The sequence below is a fragment of the Pseudophryne corroboree genome, chromosome 1, assembly GCF_028390025.1.
Source record: "Pseudophryne corroboree isolate aPseCor3 chromosome 1, aPseCor3.hap2, whole genome shotgun sequence".
Taxonomy (NCBI): domain Eukaryota; kingdom Metazoa; phylum Chordata; class Amphibia; order Anura; family Myobatrachidae; genus Pseudophryne; species Pseudophryne corroboree.
In genome coordinates, this window is record NC_086444.1 from 508,724,679 (window position 1) to 508,749,726 (window position 25,048).

At 41.8% G+C, this 25,048-nt stretch overlaps 1 protein-coding gene across 3 annotated transcripts in view; it reads left to right on the forward strand.

Moving 5' to 3' along the window:
• Window positions 1-25,048, forward strand: part of TRPM3 (transient receptor potential cation channel subfamily M member 3) — a 694,734-nt gene that overhangs the window by 377,746 nt on the left and 291,940 nt on the right. For all 3 annotated transcript variants that reach the window (XM_063913891.1, XM_063913889.1, XM_063913890.1), the window contains exons 10-11: window positions 15,569-15,669; window positions 18,529-18,663. In XM_063913891.1, coding sequence (XP_063769961.1) covers window positions 15,569-15,669; window positions 18,529-18,663 — 236 coding nt within the window. The remainder of the gene's footprint in view (window positions 1-15,568; window positions 15,670-18,528; window positions 18,664-25,048) is intronic.

Sequence of the window (25,048 nt, forward strand, 5' to 3'; positions counted from 1 at the left end):
AACCCAGCTCTAGCCATTTGAATCTATTAAAAATTGGGGGTGACTTAAATGCCCCCCTCTGTATATAGGCGCAACTTGCGCTGTGAAGGACTCACCACCTTTTAACATGGCACAGCACGGATGCTCCGCAGAGAAGCACCCATTGTCCCCCCGCATACTGTAGGTAGTATACACCTGCCTTCCTTCAAAAGGGTAAGTGCCCCACAACAACCACTTACGCCACCTGTGACCACTGGTCAGGGTTGGACTGGACCACAGGGGTACAGGGGGAAACCCCCGGTGGGCACCACTGCCTGGGGCCCCTTCCTCCTCTAAGATAAATCAATGTGGTGGCTGGCCACACCCCTAAACATAAGCCCCTACCACTGCATTCCCCCGGTGGGCCCTTCGTGTCCCAGTCCGACACTGCCGCTGGTTAGTAGCGTCTTCCCGCCTAGCTGTACCTACTTATATTATAAAGATTAGTAAAGACAAACAAACAAATGTATAAAGTCAATGGGTGGGACTTCCAAACTGAAAAGAGGCTGAACTAAATTCAAACTGCCCTAATATAACATCCTTAAAGATATATGCCCATAATTAATCCCACAGATTAAAAACCCCACCTATAAACAAAACAAACCTTATCTGCCTAGCAGTGTGTTACTAACCCTAGCCAATCGCAAAAAATGCCATACTCTTATATAGCTTCATGCCTAAACAGCCCTCAGCTACTCTAAACAGTAGTCTGCTGACTCTGCTTGTTTGTTTGATTAAGATAGAGACATTGTAGGGACCAGTGTGTTCTCTTTTTTTTTTTACTGTGGGGGCCAGTGTGTTCTATTTCTTTTACTGAGGGAACAGTGTGTTTTATTTTATTTTTTACTGTGGGGGCTAGTGTGTTCTATTTTTTTACTGAGGGACCAGTGTGTTTTATTTATTTTTTTACTGCTGGGGCAAGTGTGTTCTGTTTTTATACTGCAGGGGGGGGGGGAGAAGGGGGGCAAGTGTGTTTTAGTTTTTCCCTAAGGGCCAATGTTTTTTTCCCTGTGGGGCCCATGTTGTTTGTTTGTTTTTCCTGTGGTGGCCAATGTGTTTTATTTTTTATAATCAAGGTAAGTGCATTTTATTTTTTCCTGTGGGGGCCAATGTATGTGTAAAAAATATAATAATAATAATAATCAGTAACGTGCATTGGGGTGAGGCAGTGTCTTTCCTGTGAAACTAACGTTTGAACCAGAGTTTTGAATGTATAAAGTATATGAGAAATACAAAGAATATATTAGAAATATCTTCTTTGTATTATTCTACTAATTTTTATAGTCAAAACTCCGTAGTAAAAAGTTCTCTGATCAAAATTCACCAAATTTCCAGGAGTTTATACCTCTGAACCTGTGTACAATGCCCACATGAACTATTTGGCGCATATATTGTGTGTATATATGGAACTAGGACTAGCCAGTGCCTCCTCAGCCATTTACCTCACCGCACATCCCTGATTTTATGTATATATATATATATATAGTTAATATATATATATATATATATATATATATAAATTAAATATGCATAGTAGGCGGCACTCACGGCTCCTCATGAAAGGACAACAGGACACTGTCTGATATGTCAACTTTCTATGTTTCTAATAAAACATTTTCCATCAGGACCTGATGAAAATGTTTTATTAGAAACATAGAAATGTTAACATATCAGACAGTGTCCTGTCGTCCTTTTACGAGAAGCCATGAGTGCCGCCTACTGTGCATTTTTATATGGAGACTGCTTAGTCATCTATGGAGGGCAACTGCCCTCTATTTATTTTCGGAATGGAGTGCCGCTGACTGGTTTATTCTTAAGTGTGTGTGTGTGTGTGTGTGTGTGTGTGTGTGTGTGTGTGTGTATATATATATATATATATATATATATATATATATATTCATGTAGATCCTGCACTCTCATCCGTCATTCATTACTGTTTGGGGTGCTCCCAGTGAGATCCACCAATAATAGGTAGGTCCACAAATATAGACAGAAGTTCCAGTATCCTGGAGGGGCACTCTCCTTAAGACAATGGATCAGAACATCACATCAGGGTGTAATCATAGGCTTTATTCAGTCGACGTTTCGGCTCAAAGATACGAGCCTTTCTCAAGACAAGCCATAAAATATTCCAATTCGTAGAAGTCAAATCAGCAAATATAAGCTGTAATTCACAAAACAAAAGGAAAAAACAAACATAGCACAATTACTCTCACGGGCCCAAACCGAAACCGCCGCCACCAAGTGAAAGAAAAATTACCTAGCACCAAGAAATAAGTGCCTAGGTAGAGGGGGTGGATATAGGTCTCGAGAGAAGCCCAAACACCAATACTCATAAGCTGTATACTCACTCATGCAATTTTAACCAGCTCCACAGATATGTGGCCCTGTGGTCCTACGACCTACACAATTAAACAGTCCTAAAGGGAACATAAATTAACTTTAACCATTACAGATAATGTAGTTAAGCAAAAACTGCAAATAACATCCAAAGATAATAATGGTAAGTATGGAATCAAACTTACTCGGAACAGGAGATCAAAAGACCTAATATCCTCATACCAGACAACCGGTGTACCTGCAGTCCTAAAGAGACAATTCTAATTATCATAAAACAATAACACAATGGTGTGCTTGATAATATAAAATACACAATATGCTCTAAGCCAAAAAACAATGACCCATAAACACTAACCCATAGAAGGGGGGGGGGCTATGTTCAAACTCACCCTGAGGTTTGGAGGACCACTTTCATGGAGTAGGAGCTGGATGGTCGCATGTCAAATACACAGTGTTTAAATAGGTCCGTGACCGGAAGTGACGCTACCCGGAACGTGCACGCTGTAAATCATGCAGCCTAATCTCTAATGGAAAACATCCCCTCTAAATCACAAAAACGTGGACAATGGGTAAAGATAACACCAGTGCACAGTGCGATAGCCAGACAAGACACTCAGCCAGATCGCACCGCGATCGATGGAATGCACGCTGCGCCGCGGTGCGATCTGGCTGAGTGTCTTGTCTGGCTATCGCACTGTGCACTGGTGTTAGCTTTACCCATTGTCCACGTTTTTGTGATTTAGAGGGGATGATTTCCATTAGAGATTAGGCTGCATGATTTACAGCGTGCACGTTCCGGGTAGCGTCACTTCCGGTCACGGACCTATTTAAACACTGTGTATTTGACATGCGACCATCCAGCTCCTACTCCATGATTGTGGTCCTCCAAACCTCAGGGTGAGTTTGAACATAGCCCCCCCCCCCCCCCCCCTCTATGGGTTAGTGTTTATGGGTCATTGTTTTTTGGCTTAGAGCATATTGTGTGTTTTATATTATCTAGCACACCATTGTGTTATTGTTTCATGATAATTAGAATTGTCCCTTTAGGACTGCAGGTACACCGGTTGTCTGGTATGAGGATATTAGGTCTTTTGATCTCCTGTTCCGAGTAAGTTTGATTCCATACTTACCATTATTATCTTTGGATGTTATTTGCAGTTTTTGCTTAACTATATTATCTGTAATGGTTAAAGTTCATTTATGTTCCCTTTAGGACTGTTTAATTGTGTAGGTCGTAGGATCACAGGGCTACATATCTGTGGAGCTGGTTAAAATTGCATGAGTGAGTATACAGCTTATGAGTATTGGTGTTTGGGCATCTCTCGTGACCTATATCCACCCCCTCTACCTAGGCACTTATTTCTTGGTGCTAGGTAATTTTTCTTTCACTTGGTGGCGGCGGTTGTGGTTTGGGCCCGTGAGAGTAATTGTGCTATGTTTGTTTTTTCCTTTTGTTTTGTGAATTACAGCTTATATTTGCTGATTTGACTTCTACGAATTGGAATATTTTATGGCTTGTCTTGAGAAAGGCTTGTATCTTTGAGCCGAAACGTCGACTGAATAAAGCCTATGATTACACCCTGATGTGATGTTCTGATCCATTGTCTTAAGGAGAGTGCCCCTCCAGGATACTGGAACTTCTGTCTATATATATATATATATATTTTACAGGGATTTTTAACTGACATTTTTAATTGACATATATTTAACTGACATATGATTCCCCTGTGGTTTACCAATTAATTATCATTTATTTTTGTTTTTCAAGGCTTGTAATGATTAATCCTTGCTTTACATCATTCTTAAACATTTACCAGTAATAAAAAAATTCCATTATTTGCTTAAACCTTTTGAAGATTTTTCGGTCAATAAACTAAACAATGTCATTTTGTTATACTTTTTATGTTATTTCTTTAGAACATTGCATAAGGTAACCATAATAATACAATTGAGTGGAGAACAAAATAAGCCTGCTTTCTTCTGCATACCCCTCATTTTGTTATTTGTGGACAAATAAAAGAGAATGATCTTTTGTTTCTGCATTTTATTTATGTGTTGTATCTTGCTGCTAATTCCACTTATCCTTCAAAATGTAATGCATATCAAGTCATCGTGTAAGTCTGTAATAACAGATGGATTTGTGCTTCCAGTCATGACAGCTTGACTGTGATAAAGCAAGGAAACTGTAAGAAATCACTCTGAAATAAACTGCACTAGAAATAGATATGGTAATAATGGACAATGGATGATTGCAGAGGGCACCCGGGAGATCCTCTGATGATATACATTTGTAGCAATGTTTTTACGTTATCGCTAGTGTAAGAAGGCTTCTTTTTGCTGTTTTTTTTAGTATCATAAAAAAATGTAAAGACAGAGATACTATTAGAGATGAGCGCCTGAAATTTTTCGGGTTTTGTGTTTTGGTTTTGGGTTCGGTTCCGCGGCCGTGTTTTGGGTTCGAACGCGTTTTGGCAAAACCTCACCGAATTTTTTTTGTCGGATTCGGGTGTGTTTTGGATTCGGGTGTTTTTTTCCAAAAACACTAAAAAACAGCTTAAATCATAGAATTTGGGGGTCATTTTGATCCCAAAGTATTATTAACCTCAAAAACCATAATTTACACTCATTTTCAGTCTATTCTGAATACCTCACACCTCACAATATTATTTTTAGTCCTAAAATTTGCACCGAGGTCGCTGTGTGAGTAAGATAAGCGACCCTAGTGGCCGACACAAACACCGGGCCCATCTAGGAGTGGCACTGCAGTGTCACGCAGGATGTCCCTTCCAAAAAACCCTCCCCAAACAGCACATGACGCAAAGAAAAAAAGAGGCGCAATGAGGTAGCTGTGTGAGTAAGATTAGCGACCCTAGTGGCCGACACAAACACCGGGCCCATCTAGGAGTGGCACTGCAGTGTCACGCAGGATGGCCCTTCCAAAAAACCCTCCCCAAACAGCACATGACGCAAAGAAAAAAAGAGGCGCAATGAGGTAGCTGTGTGAGTAAGATTAGCGACCCTAGTGGCCGACACAAACACCGGGCCCATCTAGGAGTGGCACTGCAGTGTCACGCAGGATGTCCCTTCCAAAAAACCCTCCCCAAACAGCACATGACGCAAAGAAAAAAAGAGGCGCAATGAGGTAGCTGTGTGAGTAAGATTAGCGACCCTAGTGGCCGACACAAACACCGGGCCCATCTAGGAGTGGCACTGCAGTGTCACGCAGGATGGCCCTTCCAAAAAACCCTCCCCAAACAGCACATGATGCAAAGAAAAAAAGAGGCGCAATGAGGTAGCTGTGTGAGTAAGATTAGCGACCCTAGTGGCCGACACAAACACCGGGCCCATCTAGGAGTGGCACTGCAGTGTCACGCAGGATGTCCCTTCCAAAAAACCCTCCCCAAACAGCACATGACGCAAAGAAAAAAAGAGGCTTTTTACTGATATTTGGTGTTTTGGATTTGACATGCTCTGTACTATGACATTGGGCATCGGCCTTGGCAGACGACGTTGCTGGCATTTCATCGTCTCGGCCATGACTAGTGGCAGCAGCTTCAGCACGAGGTGGAAGTGGATCTTGATCTTTCCCTAATTTTGGAACCTCAACATTTTTGTTCTCCATATTTTAATAGGCACAACTAAAAGGCACCTCAGGTAAACAATGGAGATGGATGGATTGGATACTAGTATACAATTATGGACGGGCTGCCGAGTGCCGACACAGAGGTAGCCACAGCCGTGAACTACCGCACTGTACTGTGTCTGCTGCTAATATATAGACTGGTTGATAAAGAGATAGTATACTCGTAACTAGTATGTATGTATAAAGAAAGAAAAAAAAACCACGGTTAGGTGGTATATACAATTATGGACGGGCTGCCGAGTGCCGACACAGAGGTAGCCACAGCCGTGAACTACCGCACTGTACACTGGTTGATAAAGAGATAGTAGTATACTCGTAACAACTAGTATGACACTATGACGACGGTATAAAGAATGGAAAAAAAACCACGGTTAGGTGGTATATATTATAATAATAATACAATTATGGATGGACGGACTGCCTGCCGACTGCCGACACAGAGGTAGCCACAGCCGTGAACTACCGCACTGTACACTGGTTGATAAAGAGATAGTAGTATACTCGTAACAACTAGTATGACACTATGACGACGGTATAAAGAATGAAAAAAAAACCACGGTTAGGTGGTATATATTATAATAATAATACAATTATGGATGGACGGACTGCCTGCCGACTGCCGACACAGAGGTAGCCACAGCCGTGAACTACCGCACTGTACACTGGTTGATAAAGAGATAGTAGTATACTCGTAACAACTAGTATGACACTATGACGACGGTATAAAGAATGAAAAAAAAACCACGGTTAGGTGGTATATATTATAATAATAATACAATTATGGATGGACGGACTGCCTGCCGACTGCCGACACAGAGGTAGCCACAGCCGTGAACTACCGCACTGTACACTGGTTGATAAAGAGATAGTAGTATACTCGTAACAACTAGTATGACACTATGACGACGGTATAAAGAATGAAAAAAAAACCACGGTTAGGTGGTATATATTATAATAATAATACAATTATGGATGGACGGACTGCCTGCCGACTGCCGACACAGAGGTAGCCACAGCCGTGAACTACCGCACTGTACACTGGTTGATAAAGAGATAGTAGTATACTCGTAACAACTAGTATGACACTATGACGACGGTATAAAGAATGAAAAAAAAACCACAGTTAGGTGGTATATATTATAATAATAATACAATTATGGATGGACGGACTGCCTGCCGACTGCCGACACAGAGGTAGCCACAGCCGTGAACTACCGCACTGTACACTGGTTGATAAAGAGATAGTAGTATACTCGTAACAACTAGTATGACACTATGACGGTATAAAGAATGAAAAAAAACCACGGTTAGGTGGTATATATTATAATAATAATACAATTATGGATGGACGGACTGCCTGCCGACTGCCGACACAGAGGTAGCCACAGCCGTGAACTACCGCACTGTACACTGGTTGATAAAGAGATAGTAGTATACTCGTAACAATTAGGATGACACTATGACGGTATAAAGAATGAAAAAAAAACCACGGTTAGGTGGTATATATTATAATAATAATACAATTATGGATGGACGGACTGCCTGCCGACTGCCGACACAGAGGTAGCCACAGCCGTGAACTACCGCACTGTACACTGGTTGATAAAGAGATAGTAGTATACTCGTAACAATTAGGATGACACTATGACGGTATAAAGAATGAAAAAAAAACCACGGTTAGGTGGTAGGTATATAATAATAAATAATACAATTCTGGTCGGACGGACTGCCTGCCGTGTGCCGACACAGAGGTAGCCACAGCCGTGAACTACCGCACTGTACACTGGTTGATAAAGAGATAGTAGTATACTCGTAACAATTAGGATGACACTATGACGGTATAAAGAATGAAAAAAAAACCACGGTTAGGTGGTAGGTATATAATAATAAATAATACAATTCTGGTTGGACGGACTGCCTGCCGTGTGCCGACACAGAGGTAGCCACAGCCGTGAACTACCGCACTGTACACTGGTTGATAAAGAGATAGTAGTATACTCGTAACAATTAGGATGACACTATGACGGTATAAAGAATGAAAAAAAAACCACGGTTAGGTGGTAGGTATATAATAATAAATAATACAATTCTGGTCGGACGGACTGCCTGCCGTGTGCCGACACAGAGGTAGCCACAGCCGTGAACTACCGCACTGTACACTGGTTGATAAAGAGATAGTAGTATACTCGTAACAATTAGGATGACACTATGACGGTATAAAGAATGAAAAAAAAACCACGGTTAGGTGGTAGGTATATAATAATAAATAATACAATTCTGGTCGGACGGACTGCCTGCCGTGTGCCGACACAGAGGTAGCCACAGCCGTGAACTACCGCACTGTACACTGGTTGATAAAGAGATAGTAGTATACTCGTAACAATTAGGATGACACTATGACGGTATAAAGAATGAAAAAAAAACCACGGTTAGGTGGTAGGTATATAATAATAAATAATACAATTCTGGTCGGACGGACTGCCTGCCGTGTGCCGACACAGAGGTAGCCACAGCCGTGAACTACCGCACTGTACACTGGTTGATAAAGAGATAGTAGTATACTCGTAACAATTAGGATGACACTATGACGGTATAAAGAATGAAAAAAAAACCACGGTTAGGTGGTAGGTATATAATAATAAATAATACAATTCTGGTCGGACGGACTGCCTGCCGTGTGCCGACACAGAGGTAGCCACAGCCGTGAACTACCGCACTGTACTGTGTCTGCTGCTAATATAGACTGGTTGATATTTAAAGAGATATTAGTAGTATACAACAATACTATACTGGTGGTCAGGCACTGGTCACCACTCCTGCAGCAAAAGTGTGCACTGTTAATTAATATAATTGTACTCCTGGCTCCTGCTAACAACCTGCAGTGCTCCCCAGTCTCCCCCACAATTAATTATAAGCTTTTAATTTATACATTGATGACTGTGCAGCACACTGGGCTGAGCTGAGTGCACACAGACTGAGTCACACTGTGTGACTGACTGTGCTGTGTATCGTTTTTTTTTTCAGGCAGAGAACGGATATAGCAGAGAGAAGTGAACGGATATATTATATTAAATAAAAGTTAACTAGCAACTGCACTGGTCACTGACTGTGGTAAACTAACTCTGTCTGCGACTCTGCACAATCTCTCTCTATCTAATCTATCTATCTCTATTCTAATGGAGAGGACGCCAGACACGTCCTCTCCCTATCAATCTCAATGCACGAGTGAAAATGGCGGCGACGCGCGGCTCCTTATATAGAATCCGAGTCTCGCGATAGAATCCGAGCCTCGCGAGAATCCGACAGCGTCATGATGACGTTCGGGCGCGCTCGGGTTAACCGAGCAAGGCGGGAAGATCCGAGTCGCTCGGACCCGTGGAAAAAAAAGTGAAGTTCGTGCGGGTTCGGATTCAAAGAAACCGAACCCGCTCATCTCTAGATACTATCAGAAAATAAAGCATAGCAATAAAAAGTGACAGCACAAATTTAAGGTTTTTAGCTTATTTTGAAATGTAACAAAAGGGTTGAATACAAGTTTGCTTTTTTGCTAATTGTATGATCTTATTATGCTATGTATTAGGACAGGTGGTACAGATGCCACATGGCAGGTGCATTTGGCTTGCAGGGTTCCTGAAATGGCTACAAAAAGGTACATGGCAGATAACATATTCAGTAAACATTAGAGTAGATGGGTAAACAACTAGATAATCATGCATTGGTATATAGACCTACCTATAGAAATGTTAAACCAGTTAGGGTGGGATATAGGAGAAAGGAAGGCAGAAGCTAATAGTCGCCATGTAGGGAATGTATATGGAAAAATTGGAAAAGTAGGCAGAGTGATAAAGACAATGTAAGGTGCCCAGATCTGATGACAGGTGATGTTTTCCTTACAAGTAATATACCAGACTTAACTGTATGACTTCAGTGCACAGACCAAATTTGGCCTCGACCTACTTCCAGAATTTGAACAGACAGCGAACTGCTACAAGGATGGGGGAAGCTAAGTTTTCATAACGCCAATCTGCCATTTCAATACACGAGACGAGTGAGGAGTAGAGGGAGTCTTTTATCCAGGAGAAGAGAATTTTGAGGCAGCTTCACTATAGACAGATGTGTCCTCATACACTACACCTATCCTTTTTGCTCCATATGGCGTGAGACATTTAGCACGATTTAGATGCTCCAAAATTAGTAGCTGAATTTAGCATCTTATTTACGTCATAGCAGCATCCAACGTTGCTTATAGGGACCTTTTTTGTTGAAATAGAGTTAATGTAAAGTCAGAGATTGATTATAACGCTGCATGGTGCCGTGAATGGTGCTGCTCACTTGTATTGGGACTCAGTTCTTTGCTTTTTTACCCAAGTTAGCACCTGAGTCACACACAGCAGTTGCATACAGTGCCATGATAGTATGCAAAGAGCTCATGTATTCTATTTCTGATGCGAATAAGACCAATATCCGTTATAAAAATGTGTGAATAGACACACGACTGACTATTAGGTGCGATTTGAGGATAGGTATGTGGACACATCTGTATGTAGAAATGATCCAGGATGACAACCTTAACAGCAGGCTGGGGAGGCCATTGCGTAGATTCTAGCTAGTTTATCAGGAGTAAGGTACCACCTGAAGTATACTTTATATGGTGGTTTCCCAGTTGTCCTCCTCAGGGATGCCCCAAGATTCTCTCCCACTCTTACACATGCATATTGGTAGGGTGCAAAATGATGTGAAGAAAAATACAGTAGAGAAACATACTGTAGACAAAGGAAATTATGTAGACAAAGGAGAAGCACATTTTCTAAAATGGAGAAATTTGAGGGTTGGTCTACCCTGACTAAAGAGATCTCACAACATGTCAGATTGCAGGTACTGAAATAATTTAGGATTGAGATTTGTATATTTGCTATGGAGGAGGACATCAAATGATAAGACCCCAGGGTTAAAAGGATTTAGCAAATTATATACCCAAACCATTCCATGGTTAGGACAACACACTAGACAAGCCTACAGAGTTCTGTCTTAGACAGGTCCGAGTATATCTGGGCATTGGGGGTCATTCCGAGTTGTTCGCTCGCAAGCTGCTTTTAGCAGCTTTGCACACTCTAAGCCGCCGCCTACTGGGAGTGAATCTTAGCTTATCAAAATTGCGAACGAAAGATTAGCAGAATTGCGAATAGACACTTCTTAGCAGTTTCTGAGTAGCTCCAGACTTACTCGGCGTCTGCGATCAGTTCAGTCAGTTTCGTTCCTGGTTTGACGTCACAAACACACCCAGCGTTCGCTCAGACACTCCTCCGTTTCTCCAGCCACTCCCGCGTTTTTCCCAGAAACGGTAGCGTTTTTTCCCACACACCCATAAAACGGCCAGTTTCCGCCCAGTAACACCCACTTCCTGTCAATCACATTACGATCACCAGAACGAAAAAAAACCTCGTAATGCCGTGAGTAAAATACCTAACTGCATAGCAAATTTACTTGGCGCAGTCGCACTGCGGACATTGCGCATGCGCATTAGCGACTAATCGCTCCGTTGTGAGAAAAAAATAACGAGCGAACAACTCGGAATGACCCCCATTGTCAGACCAAGTTATACAGTGAATTGTGGAATTGGTAAGTTTCAGGGTAAGGTTGTGACTGAACAGGATCATGTCAATTCTAGAACAGAAATAAGAAATAAGAGGAAGTGGGTCAGACACGTTCCAGGAATCACCAAAGATTATGGAGCTACAGAATTTACTGCAGGGTTTTATAGTGGGCGTATCTCCAGTCAGGTGAGGAGACTGAGGGTACAGTTCTGTCTATAGTAGCATAACTAACTACAATGAAATCACCACCCAAAATCAGTTCATCTTAGCAAACCTAGGAATGCAAAGTGTAAAGCTTTCAACAAAAATTTATGTTGCTCAATAAATATACATCAACATTTACCAGATTGCAGATTGTTATGACTGCCAATCAAAATTAAAAATGTACGCTCTTTATCACTAAGAGCATCCTGGAGGTCAAAGGTAAAAAGGTGGGCAAAAAGTATAGCCACCCAAACATCTCTTGCTACTGCATGTGATTGATGCTGAGGTGCATTCTATTATCTGCCCAAATGCCTGCGATTGAATTTCTAGTTACGTTTTTCTTTTCCCATCATCATCATTTTGTTTTTTGGGTTATGGGCAAATTCATAGAGAAATCTCAGGGTTCAGACATGGGCAGGACATTTGGCTAAATCCCAAGCTTTCAAAAGCTCTCCTCCTTCTCTGGATTTGCCATAAATTCCTCCTGACCTGCTCCAATCATCCTCCTCTCATGCTTCTCAATTACCTACCTCACATGGGAAAACTATAAGCAAACTTTCTCTACTTCTTCAACCACTCAACCAAAAAATTACCTACCTCACATGGGAAGACTATAAGCAAACTTTCTCTACTTCTTCAACCGCTCAACCAAAAAATGGATAGTATCCAAGCTTCTATCAACAGTACCTTATCCCATATGGAATCCAACACTAAAATAATAGTGGAACTTGAAAAGAGAAGTTGGACAACCTTGAGAACAGACAGTCTTTTAGAAGGATTCCGGAAAGCATTAAATGCCCTGATGACTTTTTTTCAGAACTGATTTGATTTATGTCTTCAAGGTCCTGACATCTTCTGGAACAGTTAATATAAAGAGAGCTCAGCAATTAGGCCCTGAGAGGAATAATTCTGCATGATTTTCACGCTCAGATATTCTAAATTTATGGACTTTAAAGATAAAAAAGATACGGGCCTACTGCAAAACACATCCATGACTTAACGGTCCTCATTTTCCAGGACTTCCCAGCTCTGGTTATACAAAAGAGATTTTAATTATCTACTACTTTGAAGTCTCTCTTTAAGTGCAATGTTAAGTTTGCACTCCTCTACACATCAAAGTTATGGTACCTCTCCAATGGCAAACCTATTTTCTTTGACACCCCCATTGCAGCTAGATCTCATTTCCACCTAGATGGTCCACATTCTCCATCCACCTCAAGCATACCCCCCACCCCCTCACCCTGGATTGACTTTTTGTTTATTATGTTTGTCACTTAATTGATTGTGAAATCTCCTTGTGGGATTCACTACACTTTACATTGTTATAACAATGTTCTAGATTTCTAGGAGATGTCATACAGTATTTCTGCTTGTATTTGCTCATTTGTAATGTTTTAATTTTTCTTTGTCTGTTCTGTGTTTGGTTGTTGTGTTTGCTCTTCTCTTTCCCCTCACCTTCCTTTTTCAGGTCCTTTTTGGGGCTGACACAGCGGCCTTTGGCTGATGTTTCTGGGATTCTCCTCTTTTCAGGTTTGGGTGCTTAACCCAGTGTTAGGCATCCATTCTACATGTCATTTCACATCATAACAATACAGGTATATGGTGATCCTTACCTTCGTCACTGTGCAGTCGAACGCCACAACGTTGTACAGCACTCTTAACTTTGTTTCACGGAATGTAGCAGGCCTTAATTATTCCATCAAGCACAGGAGAGTGATCACATACCTTAATTCTCTCTGCCCAAATTTCACTGGGGATAGGATGTTAAGAACATTTAGGAGCCCCTGGCTTAGGGAGTGTATTTTGGTCCCATATACCAATAAAAAGTGCAGGTTTGCTATACTTTTAAGTGCTCATCTCCAATATGAGGTGCAGGATACGCTTAGATACAGATGGTAGATATCTGTTATTGCATGTTCTCATTAGAACTGAACACCTTATGCTGTTAAACATCTATGCTCCTACCACGCCCAACCAATCCTTCAATAGAAAAAAATTACACTTGTTATTAGAGTTTGAAATTACTAACGTTTTTATATGGGGCCATTTTAATATTGTGGACCTACCTTCTTTAGATACAGTAGATTGTTGTCTTTGCATCCTTGTCCTTTGCCCTGGGTGGGATCAAACTTCTTTAAATAGACTTGGTCTATTATACTCCACAGCTGGATTCACCCCAACCCTCAAGGTATGTGTTTATTTCAAGAAAAAAAATATTTTCAAAATGGACCAGCTGGACGCCTCACTTCATAAAGAAGCCAGAGTTAAGAATTGTTTTGAGTCATGGGAAGGTTATATGGCTACTTTATCAGCTTCTATATAATTACATGTTAAAACTCGTTTTTAATATCTGAGTTGGTAAGAGACCAGAAATTTGTTCGGAGGATGAGCCCATTCAGGTGTAGTGATTATTGTTCTTACTAATGACTTGTGTGTGGGTTAGGGTCTGCTCCCTTGGGGCACTCTGTTGTCCAATCCCCCCACCACCACCCACACACACACACACACACGCACACACACACACACACACACACACACACACACACACCTCCTTTCCTTCCCTCTTTACTACTTGTTATATTTTTTCTGATTTGAAGTAATTGAAATTATTTTCCATTGCTAAAATGCTCCTTTATATAATGGTACTTTTTAGGAGTATAGTTTGCATTACTTACCCTACTGCTGCTATATTTATCTTTATCTCAAAATATCTCCCAACCCGACTTCTTTGCTCTTCACAAGATCTGTGTCTCTCATCCACACTCTTTATTTACTCCTATTCACGATTGTAGGACTTTCTTTGGGCTGCAGCTACTCTGTGGAATGCCCTCCCACACACACTAAAAGACTCTCCTCTAGTCTCCAATCCTTCAAGCGTTCCCTGAGATCTCCCCTCATCATGCAAGCTTATCAAATTCCAGAATCGCCCATGTAACCTTCATTAACTTTCCTATCCACTTACATCCCTACTGTACAGTCCACACATATCCTCACATATTTTCTCTTTCTTCACTTTCCCATCCTTCTGACTCCAGGCCAACATTGCTGTGTGACCATATCATACAGGCCACCAAGAACCTTTGCAATCTGGTTGACCATTATGCAATAGATAACACCTATCCATGTGTATCAATGCCTATTTCCCTATAGATTGTAAGCTTGCGAGCAGGTCCTTCCTACCTCTATGTCTGTCTGTTATTAGCCAGTTTTGTTTCATCACTGTTGTTTTGAATTGTAAAGCACAACAGAATCTGCTGCACTATATAAAAAAACTGTTAATAAATAAATAATAAATAGATGCTGCATTCTGTCTACGCCACCAATACAGACACATTGGGGGAAATTCAATTATTTGAAAAGTCAGTTGGGTGTCTGTTTTTTCCTGTCCATTAGATAGGAAAAAACAGACACCCAACTGACTTTTCGAACAATTGAATACCCATCATTGTCTTTTCTTCTTTTCTGTGGTTGCATCTGTACTCTTGTATTTTGCAATATGCACAATAAAAACATGTTAAAAAAATAAACTAATAAAACAAAATATTAATAAACTGAAAGTATCATAATATGAAGTATATCATCAGCCCTACATAATTGTAAATACACATATATATTTAAGATTATTTATTTTTTTCAAAACTGAAACAGAAAGAATCCACTGTCTTGATTACATGCGTATAGATTTCAAACAGGTGATGGATACACTGAGATGAACTAAATGTTTAAAAATGTTATTTTCCCTAAATTTGTTCTTTTCATCCATTGCTAGGTGCCAACGCCTCTGCTCCTGATCAGCTGAGTCTTGCATTAGCCTGGAACAGAGTGGATATTGCTCGGAGCCAAATCTTTATTTATGGACAACAGTGGCCGGTACATTTCTGTGCATGAGCATGTTATTACAGGCCACGTTCATCAACAGTTTCCACAAACTGTCATCTGTCCTTATTGAATTCTATCTATTTCCACAGAAGTTTGTGCAGTGTGATCACCATTGTATGACTTTGGAATTTTTATCACTTCTGAATGTACAGTATATATAGTATTTCCGGGAATGGTCTTAAACACCTCTTATAAGTCACAATGGAACTGTGACAGAAAATAATATTTAGAAAACATAAACGTACTTAGGAAATAAGCAAAGGTCAAGTCAATACAAAAATGGTTAGGATAATTTATCAATAAAGCACAAGAAAGATGTCAGGTGACTAAAATATAGAACAGCAGCAAGAAATGAAATGCGTGGAGGTTATGCTTATAAATTAAGAGACATTTCAGTACTAGAGTGAAAACAGTGGCCCAGTGGATTACATTTCTACAGTATCTTGACATGCCATAGGATTGATTCACTATGTAACAACATTTTTGTCCTTGGGTAGTACAGTAAGTGCTGTTTCTTAATTGTTTCTGTCTCAAAAGTACAGAAAATTCTATTTATTCCCTCCAAACTTTCCTTTTGTGTCCAGGACATTTCATATTTTCATTTACCTATTCCAGATGAGGTAAGGGCGAATTTGCATTTTCTTTTGCACAATGGGCCTAATTTAGACCTGACCGCTAGGGTGCATTTTTTGCATCCCTGCAATCAGGTAGTCGCTGCCTACAGGGGGAGGGGTAAATCACTGTGCAGGGGTGCGATCGCATGTGCAGAAGAGCTGCACAAACAGAAGTTTGTGCATTCTCTGCACAGCCCAGGACTTACTCTTCCAGTGCGATGATCGGGGACGGAACTGATGTCAGAAACCATCCCTCCAAACGCCTAAAATGCATACAATGTTTGCACTATACAAATGAAAAATAAAATACAACATAATACATAAGGAATCTTGCCAGTAGGGGCCAAATTTAGACTTGGCTGCTAATGCACTGGGAACGTGCAGCGGCCACATCGCGCCTGCACTATCATTCACATTGTGGGCACATCCCCAATGGATGCGTCCGCAACATGATTGACAGCAGCGGGCATTGGGTGGGCGGCGATGCTTCGTTTCGCGGCATGGTGGCCCAAATGGGCTAGGAACGTTTTCGGGGCGGCTGCATGACGTCTAAGACAGCCGCACTGATTAAAAAATGGTGGCGGACCACCTGACAGCCCAGCCAGGATGCACTGGCAGGGGTCAAAGTTATTTTGATGTGTCCGCAATTTAATTGCGGACGCATCGTGAGGTGGCACCACACATGCTGGGAAGTCTTGCCCTGTGCTGGGAGGCCCCCATCATGTGAAAAGATGGATGCAGATCTTGCTGCATATGCAGCGATCTGCATCCATCTCTGAATAACCCCCTAGGTTGCCCATCATCTAAGGAAGTTCAATTGGAAGAGATTCTTCCTGAACTGAAACAACCTTGAGTTTTAGTATTCAGCTTTGGTTACAACATTTACATATGAAGTAAATAAGTACATTTGTTTTTACAAAAAGGTTAGCTGCTGATGCTGTATTTTATTATACATTTATTAGCAAATAATTCCAAGAAGGCTCCTTTACTGTTTTTGCACATAGCCCTGCAGAAATGTGGAAATCGCTATTTGCCGATTTCCGCACTTCTGCACATGTGGTGGTGTGCATATGCGCAAGGCATGCAATCACAGTTTAAGAGCCGGCGAGGGGGCTATTGACAAGGCACCAATGACACGTTTTGTGGGCGTCGACGCACCATTTGGGGGGTGCAGTCCAGATAAAGCAGGCTTATCCGGACCATTTGTGGGGCAGGATACGGCGACTGTGTGATGTCACATGCAGCCACTGCAACGCAAAAGATGGATGCCCTCCGACTGGCTTCGCAGCTAGGCTGTGTAGGCAGGGGCCAACACTAATCATGCAAGTGCATCACTGTATAGCGATGCACCCGCATGTTAGCGGGTGGGGGAGGCAGGACCCGGCGTCCCCCCGCATGTTATAGAAAAGGGTTGTAGTTGCACAATTTGACACACAACTACAACCAATGCTGAATTGGGCACATACAGTAGGAGCAAAAATTACACTAAGACATAGCAACCAGTCAGATGATTGCTTTCATTGTTTTACTTGCACTAGATAGATAGAAGTAATTTCCAATTGGTCAAATTCAGCATATAATGTTATTAAATAAGCCCTGCAGTGTGCAAAACTGTCTTTCTACTGTATATTTCTATACAATAAAATGGATCATTGTTATATGCAAGTTATAGTTATCCGCCTCTTGAGAAATATTGAATAGTCTTGGTACACTGAAAGGAGAGAGTGGCGCACAGAGCATAGTCTTGATAAATCTCATTATAGTGAATGCCCGCCTTAGCTGTGTCATGCTCCCTGGCAGACAGCTATATGGAGAGTAGGCATTTATGGACCAAACAGTTGAAATGGATTACTGGCTATTTGCCTACTCTCCCAGAACTTCTATTAGGAATCTTTTCTGCAGCTGCATCCTATCACTTCTCTTGGGTGTGGGTGGAGGGCAGAGATTTGTGGCTCAGATTTGCTCGGATCAAAATGGTATCTTATTGGCTATCCAGCTGTCACATGTTTTGGATAGCCAATAAAAAAAACTCTGAATAAATCTGAACTTGCACTAGTTTAACATTAAGAACTGAGTAAATCTAAACACGCACATCTCTAGTGGAGGGCGTGATGATGGGACTAGCTATGAATTGTGTCACTATAACCCCAACCCTGTAACGTAATGTAGCAATATGATCTATGAGGTTCATGAATAAGTTTATAATTAGATTTTCTGTTTATTTTAAATCAATTAGGTGGGGTCCCTGGAGCAGGCAATGCTGGATGCTTTGGTGCTGGATAGAGTAGACTTTGTGAAACTACTTATAGAGAATGGAGTCAGCATGCACCGTTTCCTCACCCTCTCCAGGCTAGAGGAGTTATACAACACGGTAAGAAAAACATAGATTAAATCACCTAACATGCTTTTTAGAATTCTGCCAGTTCATACAAGTCATTTGTAATACCATCCTATTCATGGAAATGAATGAGAGACACAACCAACCTATTAGTAACATGGCAACAGGTAAATGTGGAACCATTCAGAGAAAAAAAAATCTCACTTTTATAGTCTACAATTTTGCATTCAATTATTTAAAACTTTTTTTAAAAATGTATTTAAAAAAAAACATGAAGGCAATATAGATTATTGTTTACACAATTAGACAGGGGAAAGGGCAAACTGCCTGAATGCAGGATATCATCATACAACATATCAGAGCTACTGTAAGTAACATCTTCACCTAATCATTTTAATGGGGAATTTTATTAGCTATGATTTGTGTGGCCCTACATAAATATACTTGTACTGCAGCTGTCCATGATAAATAGGCTTCCCATGCATGGGGAAACATTACAGAAAGCCCGCACTTAAGGCTGTCGCTTGAAATAGTGGCTATAGCCTTCACCAGGAGATACATTTACTAAAGTTCTATTTTGAGTTTATAGGAATTTGGCACTCGATTTCCATTTGACTTTGATGAAGAAATTTACTAAAGGTAAAATCGAATGTCAAATTGATTCTAAAGCCGAATTCTGCTCAGAATCAAATTTCTGAAAAACAGCAATGTTTTCTCCTAGTTGAATATAGGGTTGCCACCTCATCCCTTTAATTGTGGACACATATTAATTATACAGGTTCTGTGGCTGATTAAAACCAGGTGAAATGGAGTCTTGAAGTCAGCCAGCCACAGAACCTGTGTAATTAATGTGTCCACAATTAATGGGATGAGGTGGCAACCCTAGTTGAATATAGTATCTCCTCATTTACTAAAATTTGATTTGCAAATCAATTTGAAATTAAACTCTAAATCGAACTTCAAATCCCCAAATGAATTGAATCATGTTAGACATTCAATTTGTGCTTCTAAACACCAATCTATTGGTAGGAAATTGTGATCACTTTTAAGGTACCCAAAAGCATGTGGAGCAGTGTGGCTGTAGGAATAATGGCTGTCCAATGTTATGGTATATTGTGCACCTACCTGAAGTCGGCAAATCACCACCTGACTGAGAGAGCCCAGGAGCATTAATTAGAGGAACATCAGCAGCTTCATGAGTTGAATACTGCGCCTGTTTGTACAAATAGGCATCATACCTAGTCCATGAATGTGCAATATATAGCAGCATGGCACGATATCTAACACTTTTGTCGGATGATTTAATGAAACTTAAATTCATGAGTGTTGTAACTGGCTATCTTGGTTCGTGTAATGATGCTTACATCCTCAGCAAATCATCCCTGTCTGCAAAATTTGAGGTTAAATGCCAGAGGGATGGTTGTTGGATAAGTAACCTGTATGTGTTAATGAAGCAGCTAATAGTAGCTTGAAGGCGTGAGCAGGTAATAGCAGTAAACTTTATTAGATTGGAACAATTGCTGACATGACCATCACATCAAGGTGATGCTTTGGAAGTACTGTAGCGAATGCTGGGTGGATCGTAGACTGCAACTTTGAGAGCCATGCTAGAATTGAACTGACAATTGGTTTGAAGTGGAACTGGGTTAGTGACTGACCTGGAACTGGATTAGTGACAGAACTCGAACCGAATAGGTTACCAGACTTGAGCTGGAAAGGTGGCCTGGCTGGAACTGCATAGGTGACAGAAATGGAACTGATGAGGCATCCAAACTGGAACTGGAGAGTGACCAGACTGGAACTGGATAGGCGACCGGATTGGAACCGGTGAGACAACTAAACTGGAACCAGGCAAGTGTCACTAGGAACAAGTTCCAGAATAAACAGACTGGAACTGGAAGCTGGAGCACCACAGAGACCTGAATTAATACAGACTGTAACTGAACTAGGACGGACTTGAACTGTGCTGATACAAAGTACCAGGAAGCTCAGCACAGAACTGTTACATCAGCAGAAGCGATGTTGTACTGGCAACTGGGGCCAGTCAGAAAGTTCCCTTTATAGGACTGTGGGTTCACTCATTGGAAGCTACCATCAGCTGGTCTGGGAGCAGTGCTCTGAGTGGTTGAGGAGAGTCAGGTGACTGATTCCAACATGGCTGTGCTCATACTGTTTTTTGTGGAGGGAACTCACGCACACAGCCTGTGAGAGCGCTGTGCAGGGACAGTGTGAATGGACCCCATTGCAAGCTGGAAGCGATGTGCAGTGCGAACGGACTTCAGCACCAACTGGGACAAAGAAAGTAAGTTTAAAACACCGGAGCTTGACAGTCACATTTTCTACTAACATTGTAAAGCCAAATTTCTATGCTATTGGGTGGCATAAGTATACATACTTGTTACTAATGCTAGTGAACATATCTTGAGATGTGTCTGACTGAACATGTGCACACAAATGCAATTTTTCTGTGTTCATTTAGGGCTCAAATGCATCCAACTTATGCGTACATGAGCCCAATGTGCATCATTGCAGTAATAAAGGGGGTGATTCTGAGGTGGACGCAAGTGCCCAATAGATTACTTCTGGGCATGTGTCCACATGTGGGCGGTGACTGGGAGGGTGACTATCGGCAGTGGGCAATTTGGAGGCAAGTTGTTTGCAGGGAGTGCATAGAAAGAGGTGCTGACAGCAGCATCCATGTATTTCTGAGTAACTATAGGGTTGCACTAATGTCTGATGGTGCTGCCGATTGATGGTGCACCTTTGTGCGCTCATCGGTGGATTCACACCATGACCAATGGCCATCTCAATAGAATGACAATCATCATGCAAGTTGAATTAATTCATTCAGGTTTAAGTTATAAACAAATACTGGAAAATATAGATTGGCATACATCTTCAACTTAAGGCCCATTGACACTGGGTTATTTTGAGCTCAAAGTACCTCACTTTTGGCAATTTGAGCTACTTTGAGCTCAAACTCGGCCAGTGTGTATGGGCTGGTGATGAGCGGTGAGCGCTGATGCACGATCCCGCATCATCGCTGGCTGCCGCTGTCCATCGGCTTGTTTTACTTGTCTTGTCTCCTACTGTGGAAAGTGGTTCATCCCCGTGAACATCGCTGGGCAGAGGTGAAAATCGCTCAATGTGTATGCACTGAGCGATTTTCCGCCCAGTGATGTTCACATCACTGCTGTGCATACACGCTGGGCAAAAAACACCCAGTGTGTATGTACCTTTACAGTAACAACAGATATAACAAGTAAATAAACAATAGTTGATTATTATTCCCTCACGTTCACCTCTTATAAATATAACCCTTTTATGATAAATGCATGACAAATGCAATAAACAGAAGTGATTGCTTCAATTTTCTACGCACAGTATGTATATGTAGGATGTCTGTCATGTACTCTTTTCATTCTTAGAAATGTGACATTGCCTGATAAACATCACACATTACATGTAAATTATCTGTCTTTCACCCTCATACATTTCCCCAGGTCTAGTTTATTATACTATCTGCAACTCATACATATTGCATAGTTCTTGGTGTATAATCGTAAAAGACAGTGCAGGCTAGTTATTGGTATCTTTGCAAAGGAATTATACATGAAGGTATAACTATTGATGTGCAAAATAATTGTAGAACAGACCTTCACACTATGAGCTTGAAAGGACTTAATTTAAATTGTTTATCTTTTGAATTCATAAAGAGACAACATACCTGTAGCAAAACCCAATGTGATAACATGGGGTAATTAGCTCGGTAAAGGGGTGAATTTGTGCAGTGTCTAGGTGCTCAAACAGGATCCAACACAGCTTTTCAGGTAAGTACACAGAATGGTGCTCTACTCTCAGCATAAATGGAATAACACGAACAGAAAATAACAGATGCCTAGCACCCATTCAGGGCATTAACTCACTTACTTCATGCATAACTAAAGGGCCTTTCTGATGTGGAGATTTCCCCAGAGATGTGTGCTGAGTGGTCTAGCACAGACCGCTCAGCACACATCTCTCCCCCCGTTCAGCACAGCGTGATGTGCTGAGCGAGGGGATGGACGGACACGAGGAGCACTCATTTCACCCAGCAGTGAAATGAGTGATCTGCTAGATTGTGCCTGCATGCAGGCCAATCTAGCACCGGCGATAGCGACGTGCGGGACCGCGCATCGCTGTCACCGGCACCCTGTCACGAACCGATCACTCACTTCTGCGGGTTCTGGGGTCCGTTCGTTGCCGGCGTGGTTGCTCTTGGTGCTGTGCAGCCGCGTGGGGACGCGGCGTGGTCAGCGGCAGAGGTGATGCAGGTTCTGGGAGCTAGGAGTGTGGGGATCAAATGGCCAAAGGCACCGCTGCGTGTCTGCAGTCTAGGAGGCGGCCATGTTGGAGACCAAATGAGCACCTGAAAGCACTTGTGAAACACCTGTGGGTAAGTGTTAGCCAATCCCGTGCTTGTGCTGCCTTTAAGTAGGCTGGGAGTATGTTACTCTGAGCCAGTGCTTTGTTGTAGCTACTCTGTACTCTAGCTCTGTGCTCTCTCCGTGGTTTTCTGTGTGATTCCAGTGGTTCAGATATCGCCTCTGCTCCCAGAGGTCTGCCTGCAGCCTTCACTGCAAAAGATCCACCAGCTCCCTGCTGGGCTGTCAGTCAATCGCTCTCCCTGTGGCAACAAATGGATTTCCAGAGTCTTGTGAGAGGTTACCCTGTCTGCCTGCTTCAATCACACAGCCTTTGGAGGATTCTACTAAACTCAGGTGCTCGTTTAATCAGCTCTCAGTTTAACTCATTCTTCACCATTGTCATCTGCTGCAGTTTCACAGTGCTTCAAGTGTTATCTTCACAATTTGCAAGAGTCTATTCAGTATTGTATTTTCATTGTTGCTGCAATCAAGGACAATTCTTCACAGCCTTCCAATTTAACCTTTAAGCTTCAGTACAAGTCTCTACAGTTATTCAGTTATGAAAAGTCTCAGTCCTGTCTTTCACAGGATATAGTCAGCCTTGCCTGGCTTCTGATATGCAAGATCTCAATCCTACTTCCTGCAGGGTAACCCATGCTTTGGCCTGGTCTCTGCTTCCACAATTTCATAAGGACAGTGTCAGAGATTAGGTATCCACCAGGTCTGACCCTGGCCACCAGGCCTGTTCCACTCTGACTGTACCACTTCCACCTGGGCTCTGTGTCACCAGGTTAGCACACAATATCCCACTTGGACTGTATACACAGGCATCAGCCTCACTTGTCTGCACAGTCACACCTGTACTGTCTCCTCTTTGCAGCCATTAGGTGTGGTAACACTTCCATTGTCTCCCCTGTTTTGGCAGATCCCTCCAACCACCCTCTGAGCACATGTGTCAGTAATGCAATTTACCTTCATACTGCTACACCAATAACAATAATAACCTTTACAAAAAGCAGTGCAGGAGTACAGTACCAAGCAGGGGCAAATTTAGGGATCAGGCCACCCTCAGCATAACATTGTTGGTCACTGCACCCTTCATGTTAGGGCCTCCCAACTGCCAAAGCAACACTAACCTCCCTTCCCCCCCACCCTCCACCACCACAATTTACTGACCATTGCCCCCCATCCCTCATGAGTAACAAAATTAAAAAGATAAAATGACAAAAACAAGAAAAATTAATCACTTGGCCTCATCTTGCCATCAGCCTAACAGGGATCTCATGCAAGTAAGCATACTGTGCTGCCGCCCCCCACCCCCTCCAGCAAGAGTCACCCCTAGGCATGTGCCTCATACGCCTAGTGGTAAAACAGCCACTGGCAAGGATTGACAATTAAATAAGATGCACAATATTATTCATGTATAATTAGAGATGAGAAAAGTATTTGAAAGCTTCTGTAAAGATGCAAAGTTTCAGCACTATTTTCCATGAGCAAAAAAAGATTACCAAAAGATGGAAGATCAGGCGCTTATATGTGCTGTCTCTCTAATGCTGCTGCGAAACACTTGGGGTAGTCATACCCAAAGAAAAATTGCCAACAAAAAAAAAACAAATAGCAGCGCTAATGTGAATGTAATTAAAGTAATAGAAGGATTGAGTAATAAATTAATAATATTTAATAGAACATTAAAAAAACAAAAAAAAATAGAAATCAGCATAAAAACCATATAAAAAAGTTTCAAATGATATAGGGTCCCAATATTAGCTGGCTTTCCTGTGTGATCCGTTCCTGTATACTATAGACCGGAGAGCAGATAGGTGAGAAATTCACATAAGACTGACGGCGCAGTCCCACAATTACATTTTACCACAGTTTGCCGCTGGAGGTGTAGTCCCTTGAGAGTGTCTGTTAAATTTGCTCACAGTTAGGGGTCCTCACTGCATCGCGGTATCCTCCTTAAATGTTGCACACACAGACGCGGTAGTGTCTGACTCAGAAACAGCCCCTGT